Source organism: Haliotis cracherodii, unplaced genomic scaffold (assembly GCF_022045235.1).
Source record: "Haliotis cracherodii isolate W230 unplaced genomic scaffold, xgHalCrac1.p SCAF_3, whole genome shotgun sequence".
Taxonomy (NCBI): domain Eukaryota; kingdom Metazoa; phylum Mollusca; class Gastropoda; order Lepetellida; family Haliotidae; genus Haliotis; species Haliotis cracherodii.
Genome location: NW_027266286.1, coordinates 37347872 through 37371210, shown reverse-complemented (window position 1 = coordinate 37371210; position 23339 = coordinate 37347872). Strand labels below are relative to the sequence as shown.

At 39.1% G+C, this 23339-nt stretch overlaps 1 protein-coding gene and 1 pseudogene across 3 annotated transcripts; one reads left to right on the top strand and one right to left on the bottom strand.

Annotated features, from left to right (window-relative positions):
* Window positions 1-4536: 4536 nt before the first annotated feature.
* LOC139474990 (uncharacterized) lies at window positions 4537-23117 on the top strand. Of its 3 annotated transcripts, none has more exons than XM_071258197.1 (8): window positions 4537-4621; window positions 10235-10438; window positions 17949-19045; window positions 19309-19495; window positions 19852-20097; window positions 20660-20840; window positions 21387-21538; window positions 21833-23117. In XM_071258197.1, the coding sequence occupies exons 3-8, from the start codon at window positions 18065-18067 to the stop codon at window positions 22018-22020; spliced, it is 1935 nt and encodes a 644-aa protein (XP_071114298.1). In that variant the 5' UTR covers window positions 4537-4621; window positions 10235-10438; window positions 17949-18064; the 3' UTR covers window positions 22021-23117. The 3 variants fall into 3 exon arrangements, with proteins under 3 accessions (XP_071114298.1, XP_071114296.1, XP_071114297.1); XM_071258195.1 differs by lacking the exon at window positions 4537-4621 and adding an exon at window positions 9165-9251; XM_071258196.1 differs by lacking the exon at window positions 4537-4621 and adding an exon at window positions 9456-9504.
* LOC139474992 (uncharacterized) lies at window positions 5440-8778 on the bottom strand (annotated as a pseudogene).
* Window positions 23118-23339: the final 222 nt, after the last annotated feature.

Here is a 23339-nt window from a genome sequence, read left to right as displayed (position 1 = left end):
CCGGCTACACTTTTTCAGTACTGATTCAAAAGCGAACTCACCGTTGTGTCGTCACTAGCCATGCACATGCCTCCCTCGTTCCTTACTATTATCCACATCATCATTACAGTGTTCCCTACCACACTTTTCTGTCACAAAATTCACCCGACGAATTATTCAATAACACGTCATTCATGCGTACTCGCGAGTACGACGTCTGACGCCTGGAGCCGTTTTCAGTTCGCGCCATATCGGATCATTCCTCGCCACTCGGTATCTTGTAGATTACGGAATGGGACGAGTGTGCCAAATGGCATCGGGATCATTCGTAAAAGTTAAGTCACGAGACACCATGCCTACCCCATTCGTCATCACTCGCCCCTTTCCGTCACCTGCTTGTCCCGGAATAACACGAGTTGGTCACGAATGTGCCTACCCGTAACCTTCGTAAGGGTCCGTCACCTATTCCGTAACGTCGTCGGCATGACTAGGTAAATTTGCACTATGTTTCACAGTGTGGACGTAGCTCAGTCGGTTAGCTGTCGGGCTAACAATCCGAAGGTCGCGAGTTCGCGTCCAACGGATTCCCACAAATATTGGCTGTGCTTGTCTTTGAGACATGTGACCTACGCCAGAGATGGTGAGGTGAAATGGGGTTTAACGTCTAAGATTATTGCACTTATATAGCGACGTGCATGTACGTGTGTGTGGCTGCTTGTACTAGTCTGATGGACTGATGCCGATATATAGTGCTAGCACACTGAGATACCATGCCGCAGTTTAACATGAATACCCCACTCAGACACAGTATACTGACTCCGAGCCGACCAGTCCTTGCTTTAGCCCCTTAATGCCGAGCGCCAGACAGGGTAACATCAAGTACCATCTTTTAACGTCTTTTGGTATGACGCGGTCGGGGATCGAACCCCGGACCTTCCGCTCTCCGGGCGGACGCTCTACCACAAGACCACGGAGGCGGTCTCATCCTCACGAGAAGTTGTGGTACTGTATTCTAAAGGTGCCCCAAAATTTCCAATGACGTCCATGCCTATGGTCCGGTCAAAACCAGCTCACTGCAGTGTTCTTATTGAATGATTTTGGGGTTTTATTAAAATAGGGGATGGGGGGGGGGGGGGGGGGGGGGGTTCGTTGTTCTGCGATTGTACCACCACGATTTGAAATGCCACAAAATAGCACTCGTTAAATCCCCTCACTTCGATTGTAAATGAGTCTAACAGCCCCTCTTATTGGCGACTGAACGGTGAAAGGTGAAGATTGTTTTACATAATACCGGCCTTTTGAGTCTGTCAAAGGAACGAAAGGTAACAAGATTATCGAAACTATCCTAAATGTGTCACAGATCGTTCAGAGCTACGATACCTATCGTAACTCTGACAGAGAAATCATTTGTGTTACAGATTGAAAAAGCGGGGTGTTTCCCAATGATTTCCCAGCTGCTGACAATAACAACATAGATAAGTGACACGGAATTCATGATCACATTGTCATGGCACGTTGTTTAACACGCAAATATTTGAGTGACTTTCAGTACAATCCTACATACGCCCTACATGTAGACGTTTTGTTTTTATGATAAAAGATACCATGACTACCCGAACACAAATATTATTCGTGTGTCACGCAAAGGCATTTTGCAAACCCAATAAATGTCATAATCAATAAGTGTAGTGTTACGACACTACACTATTAGAATTGAACAAATGTGCAGAAAGATACTTCGCTATTTTCCCTAAAAATGTTCCTCTCGCGAGCGCGCAGAACTTTATGTGAACACATTGCGTACAAAGTCAAGGACGAAAGTAAGGGACGTTATTCTAAATCACAATGACCAGACACGAGACCTTTGATCGAACAGCTGGCGTTCAGCATTTAAGATGCGTGTTCAAGTCTGATGTAACGTGATGTATACTGGGTCTATCTAGATCCATTATTCTTTTCAAAATTTAAAAGTGACACTAATTTTCGTTTGCAAAGAGAGATAATTTAGGAATTCTCAAGGTATGTTGTCTCATGGAACACGCCACAAGTTAACGTGAACATACATATAGTGTAGTCCTTTTCTATCATTTTAAATTAAGTAGAGCTAATAAACTGATTTGTCTGATTTTATTTAAATCTGGCCGAGGAGCGAAATACATTGTAAATGTGTCAAATCTATTCCAGAATGTAGTTCGATGATGTTTGGCTTGTCTGACAGCATTGCTGAGGATCATTTACTAGTATTTGTCCGTTCCCTATACATTACAACGATTTTATTGTCTGAATTGTCTCAAGTATCTATATATTTTTTTAACATAAAACGGGTACATGTACACTTACATATTAAAAAGACCAAAATCAATTATTATTTTAAAATCAATTTATTGAAAGCAAAATTCAAAGATTATTGTGTTGAAAATGTCTATTTGGTTTGGTTGGTTGGTTTGTTGTTTAACGCCGCACTCAGCAATATTCCAGCTATATGACGGCGGTCTGTAAATAATCGAGTCTGGACCAGACAATCCAGTGATTAATATCATGAGCATCGATCCACGCAATTGGGATGGATGACATGCATCAACCAAGTCAGCGAGCCTGACCACCCGATCCCGTTAGTCGCCTTTTACGACAAGCATAGTCACCTTTTACAGCAAGCATGGGTTGCTGAAGACCTATATTTATGAGTAAACTACATTCAATAACCGTTTTCTGCGAACATATATTGGAAAAGTGAATTTTGGACCATGTTCAAACTTTATTACGACATTGTTAACCCGAACGAGCAAGGTAACCCATTTTTTAATTCATTTTTAGATACGAAAATCTCTGCTTAACTTCTGCTGTCAAAATTTCAATGAATTGTTATATTTAATGGAATACATCTACATCCAGTTAATCACCTGTTTTTAAAGAATGCAGATAGTTTTTAATTACTTGTTATCAAATATTTGTCTTTCAGTTGTACAGATAACCTATAGGTATTGCATTTAAAACGAAACGAAATACATTTACTTTTGCTTGAAAAATATCAAATTCTACCGGACAAATATCTGTATGTCCTTGTTAAGTCAATAAATATAAATACTACACTGTATAGTTAAAATTCAATTGTTAAAACTGATGCGAAACCTTTATGGTTTTCAAACATATGTAGATTTATATAATTTTATAAAAAATGCGAAAATAACGTCTTAAAGCATTGACAGAAATGCGATCTGGAAAATATAACACGGAACTCTGCGCTTTATGAAAACTGTAACATTGATTAAAGTCTTGCCGGGCGACAAGCTCCTCACAGAGATAGCCCGTTCGCGGAGCTCTCTATACTCGCCCGATCCAAAATATTTGCAAATTTCTATGTCACTGTCGACAGACGACACATTACTCGCCATTTTGTCTTGACTATGTTTCTGTTTATTTAACCAGCAAAGGCGCTAAACCACTTTACCGTAACGTCAAGGTGAAGGTTGTTTTACCCAATACCGGTCGTCAGTCTGTCGCAGGAACGAACGGAACCAGTCTATCGGTAACATCGCTGCCACCAAGCTCCTCACAGCGATAGTCCGCTCGCGGAGCTCTCTATACTATCGGTGCCACCAGTCAAAACTCCCCACTGTGATAGGTGGCCACAACCATGCTTGGAGTTGAACTCGCACACGAATGACCGTTATGTTTACACACAAGTGACGACTGTCGTGACGCCGAATACACTTACCACTGATAAATTACTCTCTTTGTTTGTTAGGCAAGAAAATTTAAGTTTCTGAGAAATTCTGTTTGAAACTGCCGTGTTGTCAACTATCAGTTGCATGGACTATTACACATGCACTTATATTCATAATTCATATGCTTGTGACTGTGTCTGGTAGTACGAAATTGTCATTTCTAGGCTACAACATGACACGGCCAAAATGTCAATGATAACACATGAAACTGAATTTTGACCGAAATAAAATGTAGAATTTTTTTGTGAGTAGTTTTGATGATTCCAGAATAAAAAAAAATTAAAGGCAATGAAAGCACGAGTAAATATTTAGCTACAAATACTTTATCGTGACAATAACAAGTATTTGTCACAGAAGTGACGAAATGTCCCCCGCCTGTATATACACCATAGTACCAAATATGAAGACAATCCAGCGATTAGTTCTTGAGATATCGCGGCAACACCGTTTTCCAACTCCAAAAGCAGATTTGCCTGCTGTGAGCTTGAAAATGGGGTCAAGGTCTCCAAAACCGACTGGTGTCTGCGGTGTCTGTGTATACACCATAGTTCCAAATATGAAAACAATCCAGTGTTTAGTTCTTGAGATATCGCGGCAACACTGTTTTCAAACTCCAAAAGCAGATTTGCCTGCTGTGACCTTGAAAATGGGGTCAAGGTCACCAAAACCGACTGGTGTCTGCGGAGTCTGTATATACACCCTAGTACCAAATATGAAGACAATCCAGAGATTAGTTCTTGAGATATCGCGGCAACACCGTTTTCCAACTCCAAAAGCAGATTTGCCTGCTGTGACCTTGAAAATGGGGTTAAGGTCACCAAAACCGACTGGTGTCTGCGGAGTCTGTATATACACCATAGTTCCAAATATGAAGACAATCCAGTGTTTAGTTCTTGAGATATCGCGGCAACAAACAGGTGGGACGTACGGACGGTCTTGAATACTATATCCCCCGCTTCGCGCTTTCGCGCGGCGTGGGACAATTACGAAACGCAAATCATTTGAACTGGGCTTTGTTATTGGTCACATAATGGTCATGTACCCTAATTTCGTGGGTATATTATTAAATTCCTGAGCATACTGAGGGACCACTTGATATTGTTGGGGTAGGGGATGGAGGTCTGGGTCTGGGATTTTGTTTGGAGACAAAATATATTATCAGCTACAGCTGAAATACCAGATATTCTTTTAACTACAACTATGAGGCTAAGCATGTTTTTATGTGCCTCTTGCAACTATGTATTCTTTGTAGCAGGCAATTTCTTTTTTTCAACAGTTTGAAGCATGAATAGTTTTTCAAGCATATTTCAGGGAAATTTATTTTATAAAATCCCAACCCTCCCACCAGAATATCAAATGGTTGGTCCCTAATCTCCTGATTCCCTCAAAGAATTAACATTATAAATATGATCAACAGATGGAAAAAATCAGGACAATGAATAAATGATCAAATGCTTCATATTTAATTGAAAAGACATTAAAGATCTACCCATATTTATACGGTCAGACTAGACTATTATTTTTAAATTATTTGAAAATTTCTTTAAAGTAATATTTATTTGTATTTATCAATATTTAATCATTTGATGTGACTTTAAACTCCATCATCCAATCCTTGGTTGACATGCTAGTAGTACACGGACAAAGTAATTGTCTTAAACAACAAACAACAAGAAATCCAGAGCTAGTGCAATATGGGCTGGAAAAGAAAAACAAACGATTCCTCTTGGGGGCAAAGGTCATTTAATAATGACAAATGTTTAATCGAAAAATAAAACCTCCAAACCCCCCAAGAGGAATAACCTGGTGAAAGTTCTGTGGTTTGACTTAATTTACTATCCCTGCACTGAGAGATTGAGCAAGTTTCTCATGCATTGCATCATATACTGTAACACAGCGCTCATATGCATTGGAGCGCCACGTAGCTTTATAAGCAAGGGTGGAATGCCAATGTCAAATGCATAGGAACATCCGCCTCTGCGGAAAGAGTGACCGCTGTATGCACCAGAATCATAACCACATTTGTCCAGATAATATTTCAATGTTTTAACAAAACTTTTGTAAGTTAAACTCTTGAGGACTCCACTTCTGTCCACATATGAAAACAAAGGTGCATTTGAATGTTGAAGTTCTTCACTATATTGTGAAAGCAAATGTTCAAGTGCTTTAACAGGACAAAGCACAGAGTCGGGTACCCTAGCCAGCGGTAACTTTAACACTCGCTGCCCAAACTGTATAGTTTTTGTGTGTCTGACAGTAATCATGGCACTATCTTTGTCAGGGGAAATCTTGGCATCGTGCAGACTCAAGTAGGTCTGCTTTCTTGAACTACTGCCTCTAGTTTCAGGGAGCATGGTAGATTTCCTCAAGAAACAGAAATGATGCCGGCTGCCCAAAAGGCTACAAGGAATGGTTCTGACATGTCCATATGACTGTGCATCAGCCTCAGTATATCTGGTGTTATAGGAAGTTTTTGTTTCGTTGGTGTACCTTTTAGTCTTAATATACCTTTGTGCAGGGCCTTTTGTTCCCATGTCTCCAAGGGGTTTGGTAACCCCACATCAAGATGAAGCAGGCGAATGATATTCATATATCCTGGAATACTAGTTGCTGAAAGGGATCTTGTTAGGAACACTCTGTACAGCAGTACTGTCATGCAGTCGGCTGGAACTGGTGTCCTACTAAAGTACAGACAGAATCTCAGATATGCAGTTTTCATTCAGGAATATGTGCGCTTAGTAGTTTCGGCATATGTTGCCCGTCGAAACTGCTGCATCTCGCTATATAGGTGTCGCCACTGTTGAGCCACTTGCCCTGTAGATAGGACAAAGTTAGGTTGGATACGTGTGAGGAGGATGGCACTAGAATATACTTTCTGTAACAAGTTTCACAACACAACCAATAGAACGGAATAAACTGTATTGATTTATAAAGAAATGTAACATTGTGCAACCTGCTCAGAGAGTCAGCTGCAAGGTTATCCTTGCCTGGGATATATCTGGCTGAAAACTTAAAGTTATATACAGCAGAAAACCAGAATATCTTGCGCAGCCAACGCATGGCTAAGGGTATGCATAGTATAAGTATTGTCTGTGTAGACAATGATATGTTTGTCTGTCCAGGTTACACACCAGCGTTTGACTGCTAAATACACAGTGAACAACTCTTTCACATTGATGTGTAAATGTTCAACAAATGGGAAGTCTGTATGCCAATTATAATAGACCCAGTCAGGGCCCAAACATGCTGCGCCACCATCACTGCAGGCATCCGTGGAGAACTTTGCTGCGGGCACCGGTTCATTTTCAATAAATTTCACAGTACCATTAAAACTTTCACAAAATTCATGCCACCACTTGATATCAGCCTTTGCGCATACATTCAGCCTGGTATGGTGATTGGGTTTTTTAAGGGTATTACATAAGTCGATTAATCTGCGCATAAATGTGCGCCCTCCATGAACTACCTGTGCTGCCCAATTCAATTTACCTACAATTTCCTGAAATTGACGCTTTGTTGCTTTCTTTTTCGTCACCCACTTCCCTAATATGTGCTTCAAGTCAAGCAATTTATCCGCAGGTAAGGATAAGGTACAGGTAGTAGAGTCAATCTCTATCCCCAGGAAAGTTAGTTTCTGAGTACGTTCAACCGTTTTGCTTTCATTTATAGCAAAACCTAGATTGGTCAATAATCTTCTCAATGTCCTGAAGGCTTTCAAAAACTCAGAGTTTGTTTTTGCAATGCATAGAAAATCATCAAGGTATACGTCTATCACAAAACCTCTGCGCCTTAACATTCTACGAACAGATGACGACAAACGGCTAAATATCTCAGGGCTCTTGGAAGCTCCAAATGGGAGCTTTCTGTCAATCATGTAGACTGGAAGTCTTGAGTTTTTGAACTGCCACAGCAGGCCGGTAGCTTCATAGTAGTCAGGATGTAACGGCACCACACGGTAAGCATTTTTCAGATCCAGTTTTGCCATGTATCCACCCCTCGGCAGAAGTTTGACTGCTTCGTCACTGGTTTGATATTTAAAAGATTGTGTCGTTGCATAATTATTGAGGCTGAGATCACATGGTCTAGAGCAATCATGAATTAAGCGTACCTTCCCAGTGCCTTTTGGTATTGCTCCCAAGCTACTAACAAGCTTTGGTTTTCTGTCTACAATAACATAATTGCCTCGGCTGATTTCCTCTGAAATTTGGTCTTCAACAATTGTTCGTACAGACTCATCTGTGGCAGACTTGTAGTTTTTACAAAGAACATCACTAATTGTTATATTTTTGTCAATAATCCAGAAACCATTATTGATCCCGTCAATCAAAAACTCACAACCACTGTCCTCTTCTAATTCCCTTTCCCACACGTCAGTACAGTTCCCTATTGGGCTGAAGACTGGTGTTCAAACTGGGGATGCCTTTGCTTGCAGCCTGGGACTATACATGTGTGTGCATACTTGCAGTTTCGGAACTTACAACCCGAGGGGTGCTGGTAATTAATGCAAATGGATCTGCCTGACTCATCTGTTGGACGATTGTCACTCTGAGAGCTGGAATGGGCATTCTGAAATGAGTTTGCTTTTCGGGGTTGGAATGTTCTCTTTTCTAAAAAGTAGAATAGGTCATTGATGACCTGGGCTTAGATACAAAGTCAGGAATTAGAAGTGGTTTCTCACCTCGTCCCTGTAGTGAGGCATTTCCGGGTTGTCCCATGTCTAACGATGTGGTGTGGTCTAGGAAGTGTTTGAGGTATAGCCTGCAACCTCGGGGTATCCCGGTACTTGTCATGTACGCTAAACGGAACAAAATGCACCCACTAACCTTTATGTTTATTCGTGTTCTCTGTATCAGATATCATTCATGTTATCAAACAATGCATATTTTACTGATAAAAGTTCATTATTTACATTAGTAGCTCCGAGTAAAAGCCGGGCCTCGCGCTCTGTTTGACAAGGGAGGGAACTCCATCGTATCGCGGTACAGAGAAAAGTTGTGTATGGAGGTCCGAATTGGACAAAAAGAGGACATAATTCTACCAACCACTTGGTATGATCATGCAGGACATCAGTGATTTGTCCAGACAAGTGCAAAGACAGCACAAGTAAAATTCTAAATGTGTTATCAGCAATAGGTATTCAATGCATACTTACCGAAAAGTAAGACAAAAATATTTTTATAAGTCAACATCAAAATATCAGAAATGATATTTTAAGATTATTTAAAAAAAATTGGATGACAATAATTTGTCACAATATGGAAAAATGTTAAAAGTCAACAATAAATATATAAAAAGCACTCCTAGTATGCCCAAAGTATGTATTTATCTTTTGGTTACTAGTGAAGAACGTATTTCTAAGTTTGGCACTATTATGGCCCTTATGATCTCCCAATAGTTGCTGAGCACAGAGCGGGAAAAAATGTGCGGACTACGTAACTTCCGTTACCTCATTAGTCGCCATGAATATGCAGATGACCTAGTTCAGGTCGATAGAGAAAGTTTACTTGGGGAACTGCGGGTTATATCGTTTGCCATTGATAGATGTGGGTAAGGCAATATTACAACAGATGCCAGAAATATGTATCAACGGATTAATAACTCCTTACTTACAGCAGACGGAACATTCCGAGGAAATTGAAATTGTTTACGAAGTGAGCACTTCCTGGTTACTGATTTGCATTAATAGACAGCCGCTAAGAGGCGTGTCCCGCGTGAACTACTGGAAATCACAAATGCCGCGACACGATGAATGCCGCAGTACCATGGGGTCCGAGTATACATCCGACAAGCTGTTTACAAGGTCACTCAACTGTTTGTCACCCGCAAGTGTTTTTGTTGTGACAGGCGACGGCAGCGACTGTACTGGTTGCGGCGATTTCAACTGTTTTATTGCTTGAATTAGGATGTTCCGCTGACCTACGGACAATCTTAGTTCAGTAATGTCATCTAGTGACATCAAGCACAACGCAACTGGACTATCAATGTCTTCGTCATTCAAAATTTGTGCGGTCTTACTGTTCAGATGGCTGTCACTGCACCATTGTCGAAAGTCGAACTGACTTGGCTGTTCGTTTCCTTCGCCCTTTTCTATTCACAGACATTCTTCTTTGAGTGACAGATTGAGAAAGTTCACCAAATTCCTGAACAACGTGTAGTTTGCAAGTTGCGTTTGGCGCCTGTGACGTGTCGCTTGCAACAATAAAAATGAAATACCGCTTACAGCATAATCAGCAACTGACAGTCTGGATTGTCTCCCCTTGACTGTTAAATTAATGGACAGTAAATCAGATGCCATGGCATTGCCGTTTAAATTAAAATAAACTAGGGTTTATTTCTCACTTTAAAATGTCTCCATCTGATGATCATGTAAACCAATGCATAACAATATATAAAGAGTCAGATGAATAGGTTGCACTACTTTAACATGCAACAAGCCCTATGCAGGTACATATGATAAAATAATATATTGTTGAATGCCTTTGTGAACATACTACATGTACAGTAACTGTAATGACATCTGTTGTCTCCAGATTAACAGCTGGGGTCACGTAAGGCCATAGACTGTTTTCCCGATCCTCTGCTTGGTCTTGCTGCTGTTGCTCTGCTTTCCAAGGAATTAATGGACCATTATCGCCCACCATAAAACATCATCTGCTAAAACAAATGGCGGCTGACAAAACACATTGGGCAAGGCTTGTGAGCCTTGAAATATTGTAGTTTTTGCAGTAATAGAGGTGAGTATTGGTACCCACATAATGGCTATTGGATGTCAATGTATTTTTTGACTAATTTCGTGCAAATATTGACATAGTTATATTTATTTTTATTTATTAATATTTAATCATTTGCTCGACTGCTCGAGACCTATTTTCTTGTCTAGAATCTCCCCAGATAGAATATTGGTACAATGTATTAAGAAAACATAAGACGAATGACCAAACCCCAAATACCTAAATCAAAGGAAAAGTAAATATTTAGCTGCAAATACTTTATCGTGGCAATAATTACGAAACGGGAATCGTTTGAACTGTGCTCTTTATATGGTCCCATAATGATCTTGTATCCAAATTTCATTGGTAAACTAAATCCTGAGTATACTTATGTAGGTGACATTTATCGTAACAATCTCTGCTTTGAGTTTTGAGCTGACTTCTAACTTACCTTTGATGATATGTCTTCTGACATTAGAAATCGTTTAAGCCACACTACACAGGTGCTCTGGGTGACCCAAAATGAAGTTAACATAGCCACTCTCTACTCGCTTCATTTTCTTCTCCGACTCTGCAGATTCCGAACACCCATTAGATAGATAATCAACATCTTCATGATTAATTATTACACTGCGGCTACCGAGGCGACTGTGCTGCTCTTCGAGAATCGCATTTAGTGGATTCACAACCACAGCAGTGCTGGCGGAATCGTTCAAATACAGTAGGCACTGTATTACAACAGTTTTGCCGTAACCAGTCGGTAGAACACCTAAAACATCCCCTGATGCACATGCCAAAATAGCATCAAGTTGTTTAGCCTTTAATTGGAAAAAAATACAAGAATGGTACCTGTTCGCCCGATCCAAAATATTTGCAATTTCTATGTCACTGTCGACAGGCGACACATTAGTCGCCATCTTGTCGTGACTATGTTTCTGTCTATTTAACCAGCAAAGGCGCTAAACCACTTTACCGTAACGTCAAGGTGAAGGTTGTTTTACCCAATACCGGTCGTTCCAGTCTGTCGCAGGAACGAACGGGAACCAGTCTATCGGTAACATCGCTGCCACCAAGCTCCTCACAGCGATAGTCCGCTTTCGGAGCTCTCTATACTATCGCTGCCACCAGTCAAAACTCCCCACTGTGATCGGTGGCCCCAACCATGCTTGGAGTTGAACTCGCACCCGAATGACCGTTATGTTTACAAACAAGTGACGACTGTCGTGACGCCAAATATACTTACCGCTGATAAATTACTTTCCTTGTTTGTCAATTTGAATTTCTATTTCATTAAAAGTATCATCTTTAATTGATATAGAAAGAATGTAAGGGAGAAGTTGGTTGAATTTCTGTTAGTCTGCAATCTTGAACTAATCTGATTATTAAAACAACTAAGTAAATTCATCTGGAAAAAATGGTCAGTCATAAACCTTTTCAAAACGAAATATGATGGCATTCCCCAAGACATTAACAAAAGGATGAACGTTACTACCTTTGGGGTTAGAGGCCAAATTTCAATGTTCTTGTTATGGCCGCATCCACACTGGTGGCAGCGATGTCACCAAGAGTGCAGCAATTATTAAAACAACAAAGTAAATTCATCTGGAAAAAATGGTCAGTCATAAACCTTTTCAAAATGAAATATGAGGGCATTCCCAAAGACATAAACAAAAGTATAAACGTTACTACATATGGGGTTAGAGGTCAAATTTCAAGATTTTTGTAATAGCCGCGCCCACACTGGTGGCAGCGCAAGCTCCTTCCCAGCGCTTGACACCTTCGTTACACAGAACTCTGTGCTTTATGAAAACTGTAACATTGAGCAAAGTCTCGCCGAGCGACAAGCTCCTCACAGCGATAGCCCGTTCTCGGAGCTCTCTATACTATCGCTGCCACCAGTCATAACTCCCCTCTGTGATAGGTGGCCACAACCATGCTTGGAGTTGAACTCGCAACCGAATGACAGTTATGTTTACGCCAAATACACTTACCCGGCCTAACTTACCACTGATGAATTACTTTTTTGTTTGTCAATTTGAATTTCTATTTCATTAAATCTATCATGTCATTGATATAGTAAGAATGTAAGGGAGATGTTGGTTGATTTTCAGTTAGTCTGCAATCTCGAACCAATCTGATTAAACAAACAACAAAGCTAATTCATCTGGAAAACATGGTCCGTCGTAAACCTTTACAAAATGAACTATGGTGGCATTCCCAAAGACATAAACAAAAGGATGAACGTTACTACTTTGGGGGTTAGAGGCCAAATTTCAAGGTTCTTGTTATGGCCGCACCCACACTGGTGGCAGCGATGTCACCAAGAGTGCAACGAAGGTGTCACGCGCTGGGAAGGATCTTTGTTGTTTTGATATAGTGTTTGTTGGCACTTGCCCCTTTCCGTAACCTTCGAAGAAGACTCGTCCCCCTATCGATGAATGTTATGTGCGAAAATACCACAAACCAATCTGACTGTGCGTATGACTTCAAGTACTTCAGTCAAAGAATCCCTCAGGAATATTTTTTTACTTATGTCTTGCATCCAAAAATATACTGCCAACATACAGTTGAATGTGTGTGTGTTCAGTCATGCTGTTCAATAGCCAATAACTCACTGAAGTCTTGTTAAAACATCTACCTAGATAAAAATTAATAAACTCTATCACCAGAGCCCCCTGATGGCCAAACATTCCAACATTGAGGCCAAGAGATTGATTGACAGACATGGAATGTCAATACACTTCTACATTGTGGTAAACAAACCCAAAGATGCATGTAGAATACTCAATGATTTGCATAAATCCAATATAACCACAAAATATCAATATTCATCTCTAAACTGACATGTTTTGACGAGTTTAAATATCAATGTTGATAGTTATTGTCTGTATCTACTTATAACCATGACAATAAAGACTATAACAAGTATTGTATTCATTAATGTATATACATGTTGAAAAAAATATATGACCTCATGAGGTCCTCTCAGGATTAACCCAAAACAGTTGTTTCACAAGAGGTCAATGAGTTACCAGTACCTCCTTTATAGTTCATTTGCAGAAATCCAATATGACCACCAAATACCAATATTTGAATATCAATCTCAAAACATTTGATCTACTGCTGATTCAGTTACATGATATTTTATACATTTACCTCAAAAGTCAACACGTTTGTCATCCTCTGAGAAGTCTGTAACTGTTTATTGGTACGGCTTGTACCATGGCATTCCACACACACAGCACTGCACTGGAAAGATCTTGGTGCAGTTTTGTACATGCAAAACATGTCTTTGTGTGGCTGATGTAAGGATAGCTTAAATAGCATCAGGAATATATATATACTCACACGCAAAAGAAACGCAAGTCGAGTATGCAGTATACATGTTATTCATTTTCAACAGTAAAAGACAAGAAATTCTAATTGGGCAAGATTGACAAAAATTTGACTGAAGACAGTTTAATGGATTGAAAGGCAGATACCGTAATTGGTTTTTTTCAAATGTTAAGGGCTTACATAGTTTCGGGTCAATACCCAAAATGTCAGTCAATACCTGGTGTGACCACCATTAGCATTGATCACTGCCACACATCTCTTGTACATTGAGTGGATCAGATGATTTGTGAAGGCCCTAGGGATCCTCCTGCACACATTCAGAGCAGCTGTGCTTAGTTCATCGGCAGTTGTAGGGACTGAGCACACATTGTGCAGACGCCTTTGAACCTCATCCCATAAGTGTTCGATGGGGTTCAGATCTGGGCTGAGGGCTGGCCAATGTAGAACATAGATGATGTGTTGTTGCAGAAAGGCCATGGTAGCTCTGGCAACATGGGGACGAGCGTTGTCCTGCTGGAAAATGTGTTGTTGATGTTGTGCAAAAAATGGAACAACGTGGGGTCTGATCACTTGGTCGATATCGTAACACCCTTAGGGTGCTAGTGAAAACACAAATAACACAAGCAAAGATGAAATTTAGCAGTCCAAGTTTGTAATGGCGTTTACAAACTTTATGTTTAATTTTGGTTTTAAATGTCAACAATGTGGACATAAATTATTAACAATGTGATGAAAAATGATGCCAATAAATACCCCCAGTTTCGACCAACTACTATTAAGTCTAAACGATTTTACTAACAGGGCTCAGTCTCCAAAGAAATAATAATATTAAGTTTTATTAGCTTTATTGTTTTGAGAAAATGTTATTTTAAGTAATAAAATCTCAAGAGATTTCATCTATATTTGGCCTAAAAATGTATCAAAATATGTACCTAGTGGTAGTGAATGATAAGTAGAAGTGTCCAGACCTTGACCCGTGATCGTATTTATAGGCATCATTAACAGGTCATGTGACCTTTCTTAGCCAATCAGAACACAAGTTGGATGGCTTTCATATCCCAAGCATGGCATAGGTAATGTCATTTCCAACACAAGTAAGTGATTACAAAATGTCCTTGTTTTGTCCTATTTGTCCGAATACAATTAGGACACAGTAGAAATAATCAGGACATCGAGACGATTTGTTATAATTAAATGGACAATATCTTTACGCCAACGTAGCGTCAGCGGCCGCCATCTTGGTTGGTGGTCATCTCCGTTACAAGTGAAATTTACAAAACAATCAGTTTCTTTTATCAATTGGTATTGTCCTTATAATGTACAAAGTGTCCGAATAGATTGAACATGTTGAACAAAAAGAATTTGTGCTAATATCTGATACAATGATATTTAGGACAAGGATAGATTCAGACCAAGCGACTGGGAGGACAGTTTGACAGACGTCAAACGTACGCTAAGACTATTGACAAATATAGGCCTATAGGACAAAATATGCCCTCATTCCAAGTATTGGTGTTGTCCTATAAGTCCTTTAATAATTCGGACAGTAGCACGATTCATTAAAATACTTGGCAAATATTAACAGAGAAACGGACAAACAGAAAGTCATTATTGCCTTGAACTGTCGGCAATGAAATGTCATAACACAGAACGACTAGATTAGACTGCAGAAAAATACTTTATCATGAATCTATGACTTTGATGTGAAAACGGACATCCAAGTTATAAACAGTCACTATGCCAAGCGTAGACATAATTGACAGGTCACCGTAACCTCAGAAATGTCAAACTGATCAAATTAGTTATTTACTGCAATCAAGTGTAATTATCATTAATATCCAAAGTGAAATATACTTTGAAACATTTTAGAGCAAGAAAGTTATCGGAAAATCTTCAATAACCAGTGTATTAGGTCATTATTTATCTAGATGTCAACTTACTGTCTAAAAATAGCCACGATGCAAGAGTGTATACAAGAAATAGTCCCTGGCAAACATTATTCTTATCACCCAAAATACATCATGAATCTAAACAGTGAACAAATATAATAACAAGGTAACATGGAATGCATCAACCTGTACAGTGATAGTGCATAATAATAACAATAGGTATATTATTCATGGATGTAAATAGCGTAGTGACACACAGTGGTAATCAGGTCATGCCTGACAAGTGCTGCTCGCGCGAACGTTCAGTGATAGATAAACATAGCTATCAGCAGTGAACATGACCCTCAAAGTTGAATCCGATAGAAGTTCATTTCCAGGTAACTATATATGATACTATAATCTTATTATTTGCTTTAATGTGAAAATTGTGAAAGGACATTTGCAGATAGATCGTGATGTAACGAAAATAGGTGACACTTATGATGGACAAGGTTTTCTAAATGTACTCTGATTACAATTACTGTTTATATTGGACTTCTATAACAATATACCGCTGAGCAGTGACGCCTTGTCCCCGACCTTGACCAACATTCAGAAAGCACATGGGTCCAAGTCTTGCATTAAAGGGGAATACTAGAAAAATGCTATAATTGACTGGGTTAAAGATTAAGTCATCAGAAACATGTACACCAATTTTTACTGCAAAAGTATTTTTATTTATGTTTTAATCGAAAAAAACGTTACTGTTTTCTCGGCTTCGGCCATTATGCATATTTCACTCAGAAGTCCGTGGACTCACGTGACCATTTACCCGCGTGACGTCATATGTGACTAAGGCCGGCCATATTGCATAAGACCAAGCGCTACAGCCATGTGAAGCGAATTTTTTCTGTCGTTCTTGTACTTGATAAGATGGTTTATTGTGTTGCCTGGGGTTGCACGACGTCATCCAACAATGGAAATAGTCACCATTTCTTCCGCTTCCCAAGCGAAAAGACAGATTTAGGCAGAAGAAAGGTTTGGATACACAGGTGCCAACGTGGGGAGAAAAACTGGAAGCCAAGCAAGCATGCTGTTTTATGTTCCGACCATTTCGACGCAGATGCCTACGAAAGAGGCCCATTTCGCCTTGCACACATGGGGTATGAACATCCAACAGCTAGGTTGAAGAAGGACGCAGTCCCCACGAAATTCAGGACCAAAAGTTTTGTCGATGGTTTGCCTTGCGTTACACGGGGAGCATTTAGGAAACGACAAACGGACGAGGTAAGCGGGCTAGATCTACTTAGGCGGTAGCCTAGTTTTCGATAGGCATAACCGTTACAGTTGACCGTTGATTACTTGATTAAGTACAAAATTAATTCATTTCACAATATGCCATTTATACAACATCAGTACATGTAACAGCTTACAGTCGGTGGTATTGCATAGCCTTCATTAATTGAGTCCGATAATTGTGATGAAATTGGTATTTTTATCATCAGTAACAGATTTCCCATCAGCTTGAAAATGTTTTGCTATAACAGAAAAAAACAACATTATGATCTATCTGTAAATTCAGCGGCCAACAATGATGTATCTGTTATATTGTTTTCCATTTTCTCGAATTACGCGCGTCGGCTCCAGACTCGCTATTTGTCAACATTGTGTGCCGTGAAAGTTGTTCTCTAGTCTCATTGGCTGACATCATGTCATGCTAAGGTTATGACCTTGCACATAACTATTAATAACCTAAGTGAGAGAGAGAGGATGACTTTGGATATTGTATGGAGACAAGATAATTTGTAAATATAACTACTAGGATCCATTTTTTTTAACAAAATAACTACTTGCAACAATGTAAGACAGACAATTTCATTTTTTCCTGTGTGAAGCATGATTATTTTTTTAAACATTTTCTGGGACAATATGTTTTTTCAATAAGTCCCAGACCCCCTACAGTCACCAGTTTATCACATAGGAACTGCAATCATATTTCAGAAAACAAATTTTCTTTGGGACTGGTCATTTATTATAGGGGTGGGTGAGCCAGTGAGATTGTCTTTGGACAGTATCAGATTTGGCTCTCAACAACATTGCTGATAAAGTATATTGGCTGTTTTTTAAATATGCAAGTTTTATCAAAATTGGTGACTTTGCAGAAACACAGTTATTACTAAAATGTTTATAAAATCCTTTTGTATGTGTATATATTAATACAGGTTTTACAACTGCCCATATTATCTTTACTCTATGATACAATAATTATTCAGTAACAATAATAGGTTATCACTGATTTTTATAATGTCTTTATATTTTGTTTTTCACAGATCCTGAGAGATATCCTCAGTGATGAACAACAGACTGAAACAAATCCATCAAAAGCCTTTAAAGGAGCCTTGGACATGAAGAATTCGACAAGAAAGAACAAGAATATTTTGATTCCATGTCAACTGATGGAAATGAAACACAAATACCTGTCAGTTTAACCTCATCCTTGAACACCTGCTCACGTTTTGTCACCAAGAAAACTCAGACTGTTTCACAGCAGCAAGTTACATCACAACGTACTCGGAGGATTCAAGTAACAACTCCCTGCCAGTGCAAGTCAGTCACTACCATCTCCAAAGAAGTTCAGTGTGAGCTTGTATCATTGCCATCACTACAGCTATTTGCATCTGAATTTGCATCTGTATCACAAGTTTCACCTGATCAGCATGAGATGTGCAGTGTCACAAGCGGAGCAGTGGAGGATGACCATACCTGTGAGGACACAGTTTCAGCCAGTGACGAAGAGTACATGCCTTCTGAATATTCAGAGTTTGATGAAAGTGAAACTGACACCGACTGTGATACAGATACTGAAACTGATCATTTGCTCCACATGTCATCCAATCCACAGAATGAAAGACAGTTTCTTGTCTCTGAAACATCACTTGCCAAACTATTTCAGTTTTGCTCACATCAGTCAAGTTCAAGTTCATTTTGCGGCATGGCTTGTCAAGTTAAGCTGATGCAACAACAAGGCGTCATGATAATTGTTGAGACTGAATGCTTGATTGGGCACAATACAAGATGGAACAGCCAGTCAATGCAAGGGACAATGCCCTGGGGCAATCTTCTGTGTGCCAGCAGTATTCTTGTTAGTGGGGGATGTGCTGCACAAGTATTGAGAATGTTCAGGTTCATGAAAATGCCAATTTTTAACATGGATACTTTCATCAACATACAGCGATGCTATGCAGTACCATCTTGTCTGAAAGTTTGGAACGAACATCAGTCCAGCTTGTTGGCAAATGTTGGTGGGAAACAGCTTGTTTTGGGAGGTGATGGGAGATGTGACAGCCCGGGCCATTGTTCAAAATATGGCACATATACCTTGATGGATCTTCGAGACAGGAGAATTTTAGATATACGGCTTGTTCAGGTGAGTAATAATAAGTGAGGTTCAGATTCATTGCTGTAATGATGTGCAAAAAGTATCAATATAGCCAATAGATGTTTGTTTGCTGTCTGTAATATTCCAGTCTGAACCAGACAGTGCAGTGATTGATATCATGAACATTAATCCATGCAATTGGATTTCGATGACGTGATAAATTTGTTGTAGAATGTTTTAGCATATAAACTTTTGTACATCTGATTCATTGATTGTATGAATGCTATTAAATGTTCTTGATATTGTTTCAGTGCAATGAAGTGAAGAATTCACATCACATGGAACTTGAGGGACTGAAGCGAGGGTTATCATTTCTCAAAAAGAAAGGGTGTTCCATTGAGGAAGTCATCACCGATCGCCATGTCTCAGTGAAGAAATACATGAGAGAGGATCATAAAGACAAGAAACTTTACTTTGATGTGTGGCATGTGTCCAAAGGTAAGGATACTCGTCATGGTGATTGGTGAATGCTAAACATTCTGTGTTAAGTCAGTTTATCATTACAGATTATAAAATTAATTGGCAACTTCCATTGCACGATCGCCGAACATTGCTGCATTACAAGACTCCTAATGCGTTGTAAGCAATAACTAATCAATCACTCACATGCACATTACTATTGTCATCATCTATTTGCTGACATTCATGACATTATCTGTCCAAAAAAAATACAACCGAGACCAGTGAAAATGGGATTAGTTATTTTACATAAACCACTGGTCTGAAAGGAGCTGTAGACAAGGTGTTTATGCAAATGGTTTCTACCCCGAATTACATGTTACAATTGATTACAGGAGTTGGGAAGAAACTGGAAGCAGCTGCAAAAAAGAGTGGATGTGCTGCAATCCGCCCTTGGATCAAGTCAACGACAAACCATATGTACTGGGTGGCAGCTTCATGTAAAGATGATCCAGATATGAAGGTGGACAAATGGTTGTCAGTGACAAATCATGTTGCAAACAAGCATGAAGGACACTCGACTAAATTCAGGCAGTGCGAGCATGGACCATTGGCTGAAGAAAGAATGTGGTTGAAAGAAGGTAAGCTGGTTCATCTGTATAAAACAAAGGCTTAAAATGTGTATTTGTAGTGAATTTTCATTTGATTTACCTGATATAGGTGAATCCTATGGGAAGGACTTTCTTATTTTCATATTTTCTTTTGTCATCCTCTTGATCTGATGATGATGGTAATTGTTTGGGGTTTTGATTTGCCCTTGGTTTGTCAGTACCAACTGATGCTTGCTGTATTCATGGTATCACATTTATTGGATGTGAGGGATTTTATTGCTGATTGATATAATTGACATTCACTGCTGACTGATATGTACTTGACATTCACTGCTGACTGATATACTTGACATTCACTGCTGACTGATATACTTGACATTCACTCACTTGTTTCTTTAAATAAATATCAAACATGCATATTTTACCAATACCAGTGTAAAATGGTGTGTGCTATAATGTTGTAAAATATTGCTTTACACACAGTCATACATTCGTTTATAAGTTGTGTATTAGCAAGTGTATAAAGTTACACATGACATTAAGCATGTTAGGATGAATTAGATAATAAACAGTATCAATTTTGTTTTTATAGGTTCTAAACCGTATAAACATGATAAAGCTTTCATGGAGGTTGTCAGCAGTGGTTACCTTGTGAGAGATTTGCCAAATCTGTCTCCAGTGTATCAGACGTATGCGTTGGAGGTTTTCCACAATGTGGTTAATCACTTTGCGCCTAAGAACACCCACTACTTTTATGCTGCAATGATGGCAAGGTGAGTCATCACAGAGAACCCAAACAATACTTCATAATAATTGCTTTTTATACTCTGCAATAAAGAAACGCAAAAGTAGTAAAATCGCAAATATCTGAGTGTTGTCGACATCCATACAAACTTTATTCCACTGCATGGATTGTGAGGAAAGAATGTGGTACTCCAGAAGCTTAGAAGCTTGGTTTACACATGGTAGAAGTCCAATAGTCATTGTAATTTCACTTTTCAAACAATCTGGGGGTATGGGTGGCCCAGTCGTCTGAGGTGTCGCTATTTGCTGCGCAGAGTTGTGACCCTTGGGCATGGCAGAAACCTGTGTTCATGGGTTCGAATCATGGTTCACCCCGATTATGTTTCTAGGTTTGTCAGCACCATACCCATGTGTGAAGTGGTAAACGTCTGAGACTGGCAACGCTTCAGGCTTTCCTCCCATATTAAGCTGACACGCTGTGATATAAATGGAATAATGTTAAAAGCGTCATTAAACCCAACTCACTCACTCACACTTTCAAACAAACTTTTAGACAAAAACATTGACCATTTCAGGATGTTCCTCGCAGCTCTCCATTTCAATGAAAATGGAAACCGTGAACAAGCAACAGATTGTGAGGGAAATTTGAGATGGAAGATGGTGTATCCCAAATCAAAGAAAGGAGAGGATGCTGTTGTAAAACCTGTTAAACAACCGGTTACTTTCAGTAAGTTTAAGCACTGCAGATGTTTTAGCTCATGGTGAACTAAGACTGAAGTGAAAATAATTGTATTCCTAATAACAAATTTGTTCAGAATTATAGCTTTCACTTTTTCATAAAGACATATTTCAGCATATGAATTATTTATTTTATTCATTTGACCTTATGCACCAAATAACAAACAGAAGATTTCTATTTACATGTCGTTACAAATAGAAAACTATATAACCTGTGTTGTCTCACCTGTACTTTCTTAATTTGTTTACAGCAAAATTGTTATTGCTATTTTGTATTGTGCAGACTATGCCGAAGACCTGCGTCAGGCTGTAATAGAGAGAAGAACAGCTTTGCCAAGCTACACAGCCGCAAGGAAAGATGCAGACAAGCATTTCCTCAGTAAACCTTTGCCGCTTACCAAGAGCTTTAAACCCTTTGCGAAGGAAGAATTGGTCTCCCAACAAAAGTCAAGATTCTGTATTCCAAAATAGTGACATTTCAAGACTATGTCATTATTTCTATGACTTGTGACTGTTCTGAATGTAACCCCTGTGACCTCATTACCTGCTGTGCATCGCTTATGAATGTTACTAAGGGGGTGGCTTAGCCAGGTAGAACAAGAGACCAGTAGTACAATGTATGCAGATTTATTACATGATCTATGCAAGTAGCTTACAGATAAGTACAACATTGGTGAGCATACTTCACAGGGACCAAGCATGTTCCTATGAAGGTGAGAGGTAGATATGTAAAAGAAGCACCAGGTCAGCTCAGCATGTTGTGTTTTATGCAGCGTTCCCATGGATACCATTTTTGTATCGGTAAATTTAGACCTGGACGGAAATTCATGTGACTGCCAGTGCCTGTGTAGCGGCAAATAAAGTACCTTATAAATCTTTGTTGTTGAACAAATCATCGGTGATATTCATACAAGTACATTTTTCTAAGAAAGTCAGCTTGTCTGTTACATCAGGGTTTTACCTGTCTTTTTCTAGGTTAAATATCCATTTGTCACGACTTTGTCTTGAAATATTAAAAACAGTTGAGACTGGCCAAAATTAGGGGGTGCTGGTAATTTTTAGAGTTTATGATAAGTTTCAATCATAGTTGAACAGTCGACAGTTTTTATCACAACAGCTGCATCTTCCATACATCTTTTTTGACAAATAGTGATCTGGAAATTCATTCAGATACAAGGAGTAGGAGACTGGGTATAAAAACTTGTGTTGTTGATTTGAACTTGATGTCTTGAGAAACTCTGCCTAATCTGATGAATTAGTGGTATTATTCCTTCATTAAAATGTACATATATATTTAGTAAGTGTCTCAACATTTATATATATATTCATCATATTTCATGGAGAAACTGGCTAGGAGCAGTTTACATCAGTTTGTGCTTATTGTTTCTTAGTTGGTCAGCACTATACTAGTGCTTTCAGGTTTCGCAAAATTGGCAAACATCAGAGACATGCATTACTTCGGGTTTTCCTCCCACATTCATATGTGACATGAATGGAAAACTGTTGAAAGCAGGGTTAATCCCAACTAACTGACTAACTGAATTGTTAGTGATCCCATGAATCAACTATGTTCGATGATTGTTACTGAGTTGTGATGCTCATATTAATGCTACCATGATTACAGCTTGATTGAAAATGATTTGGCAAATATTTTGTTGTTATTCTGGTCTCTGCTTACAAGAAATGATTTCATCACATCAGACTTCTCGCAGATGAAAATAACTGACACAGCATTGTTACAACAATATCAAGCTAATCTGTTTGCCAGACAAACTTTGATATACAGTTTA

What these genes read in the sequence shown, in the direction of transcription:
- LOC139474990 (XM_071258197.1), top strand. Translation starts at nt 18,065, where the DNA reads ATGTCAACTGATGGAAATGAAACACAAATACCTGTCAGTTTAACCTCA. An exon ending in TAGATATACGGCTTGTTCAG is followed by an intron (nt 19,046 to 19,308) that starts GTGAGTAATAAT and finishes ATATTGTTTCAG; the next exon opens with TGCAATGAAGTGAAGAATTC. An exon ending in AAGAATGTGGTTGAAAGAAG is followed by an intron (nt 20,098 to 20,659) that starts GTAAGCTGGTTC and finishes TTGTTTTTATAG; the next exon opens with GTTCTAAACCGTATAAACAT.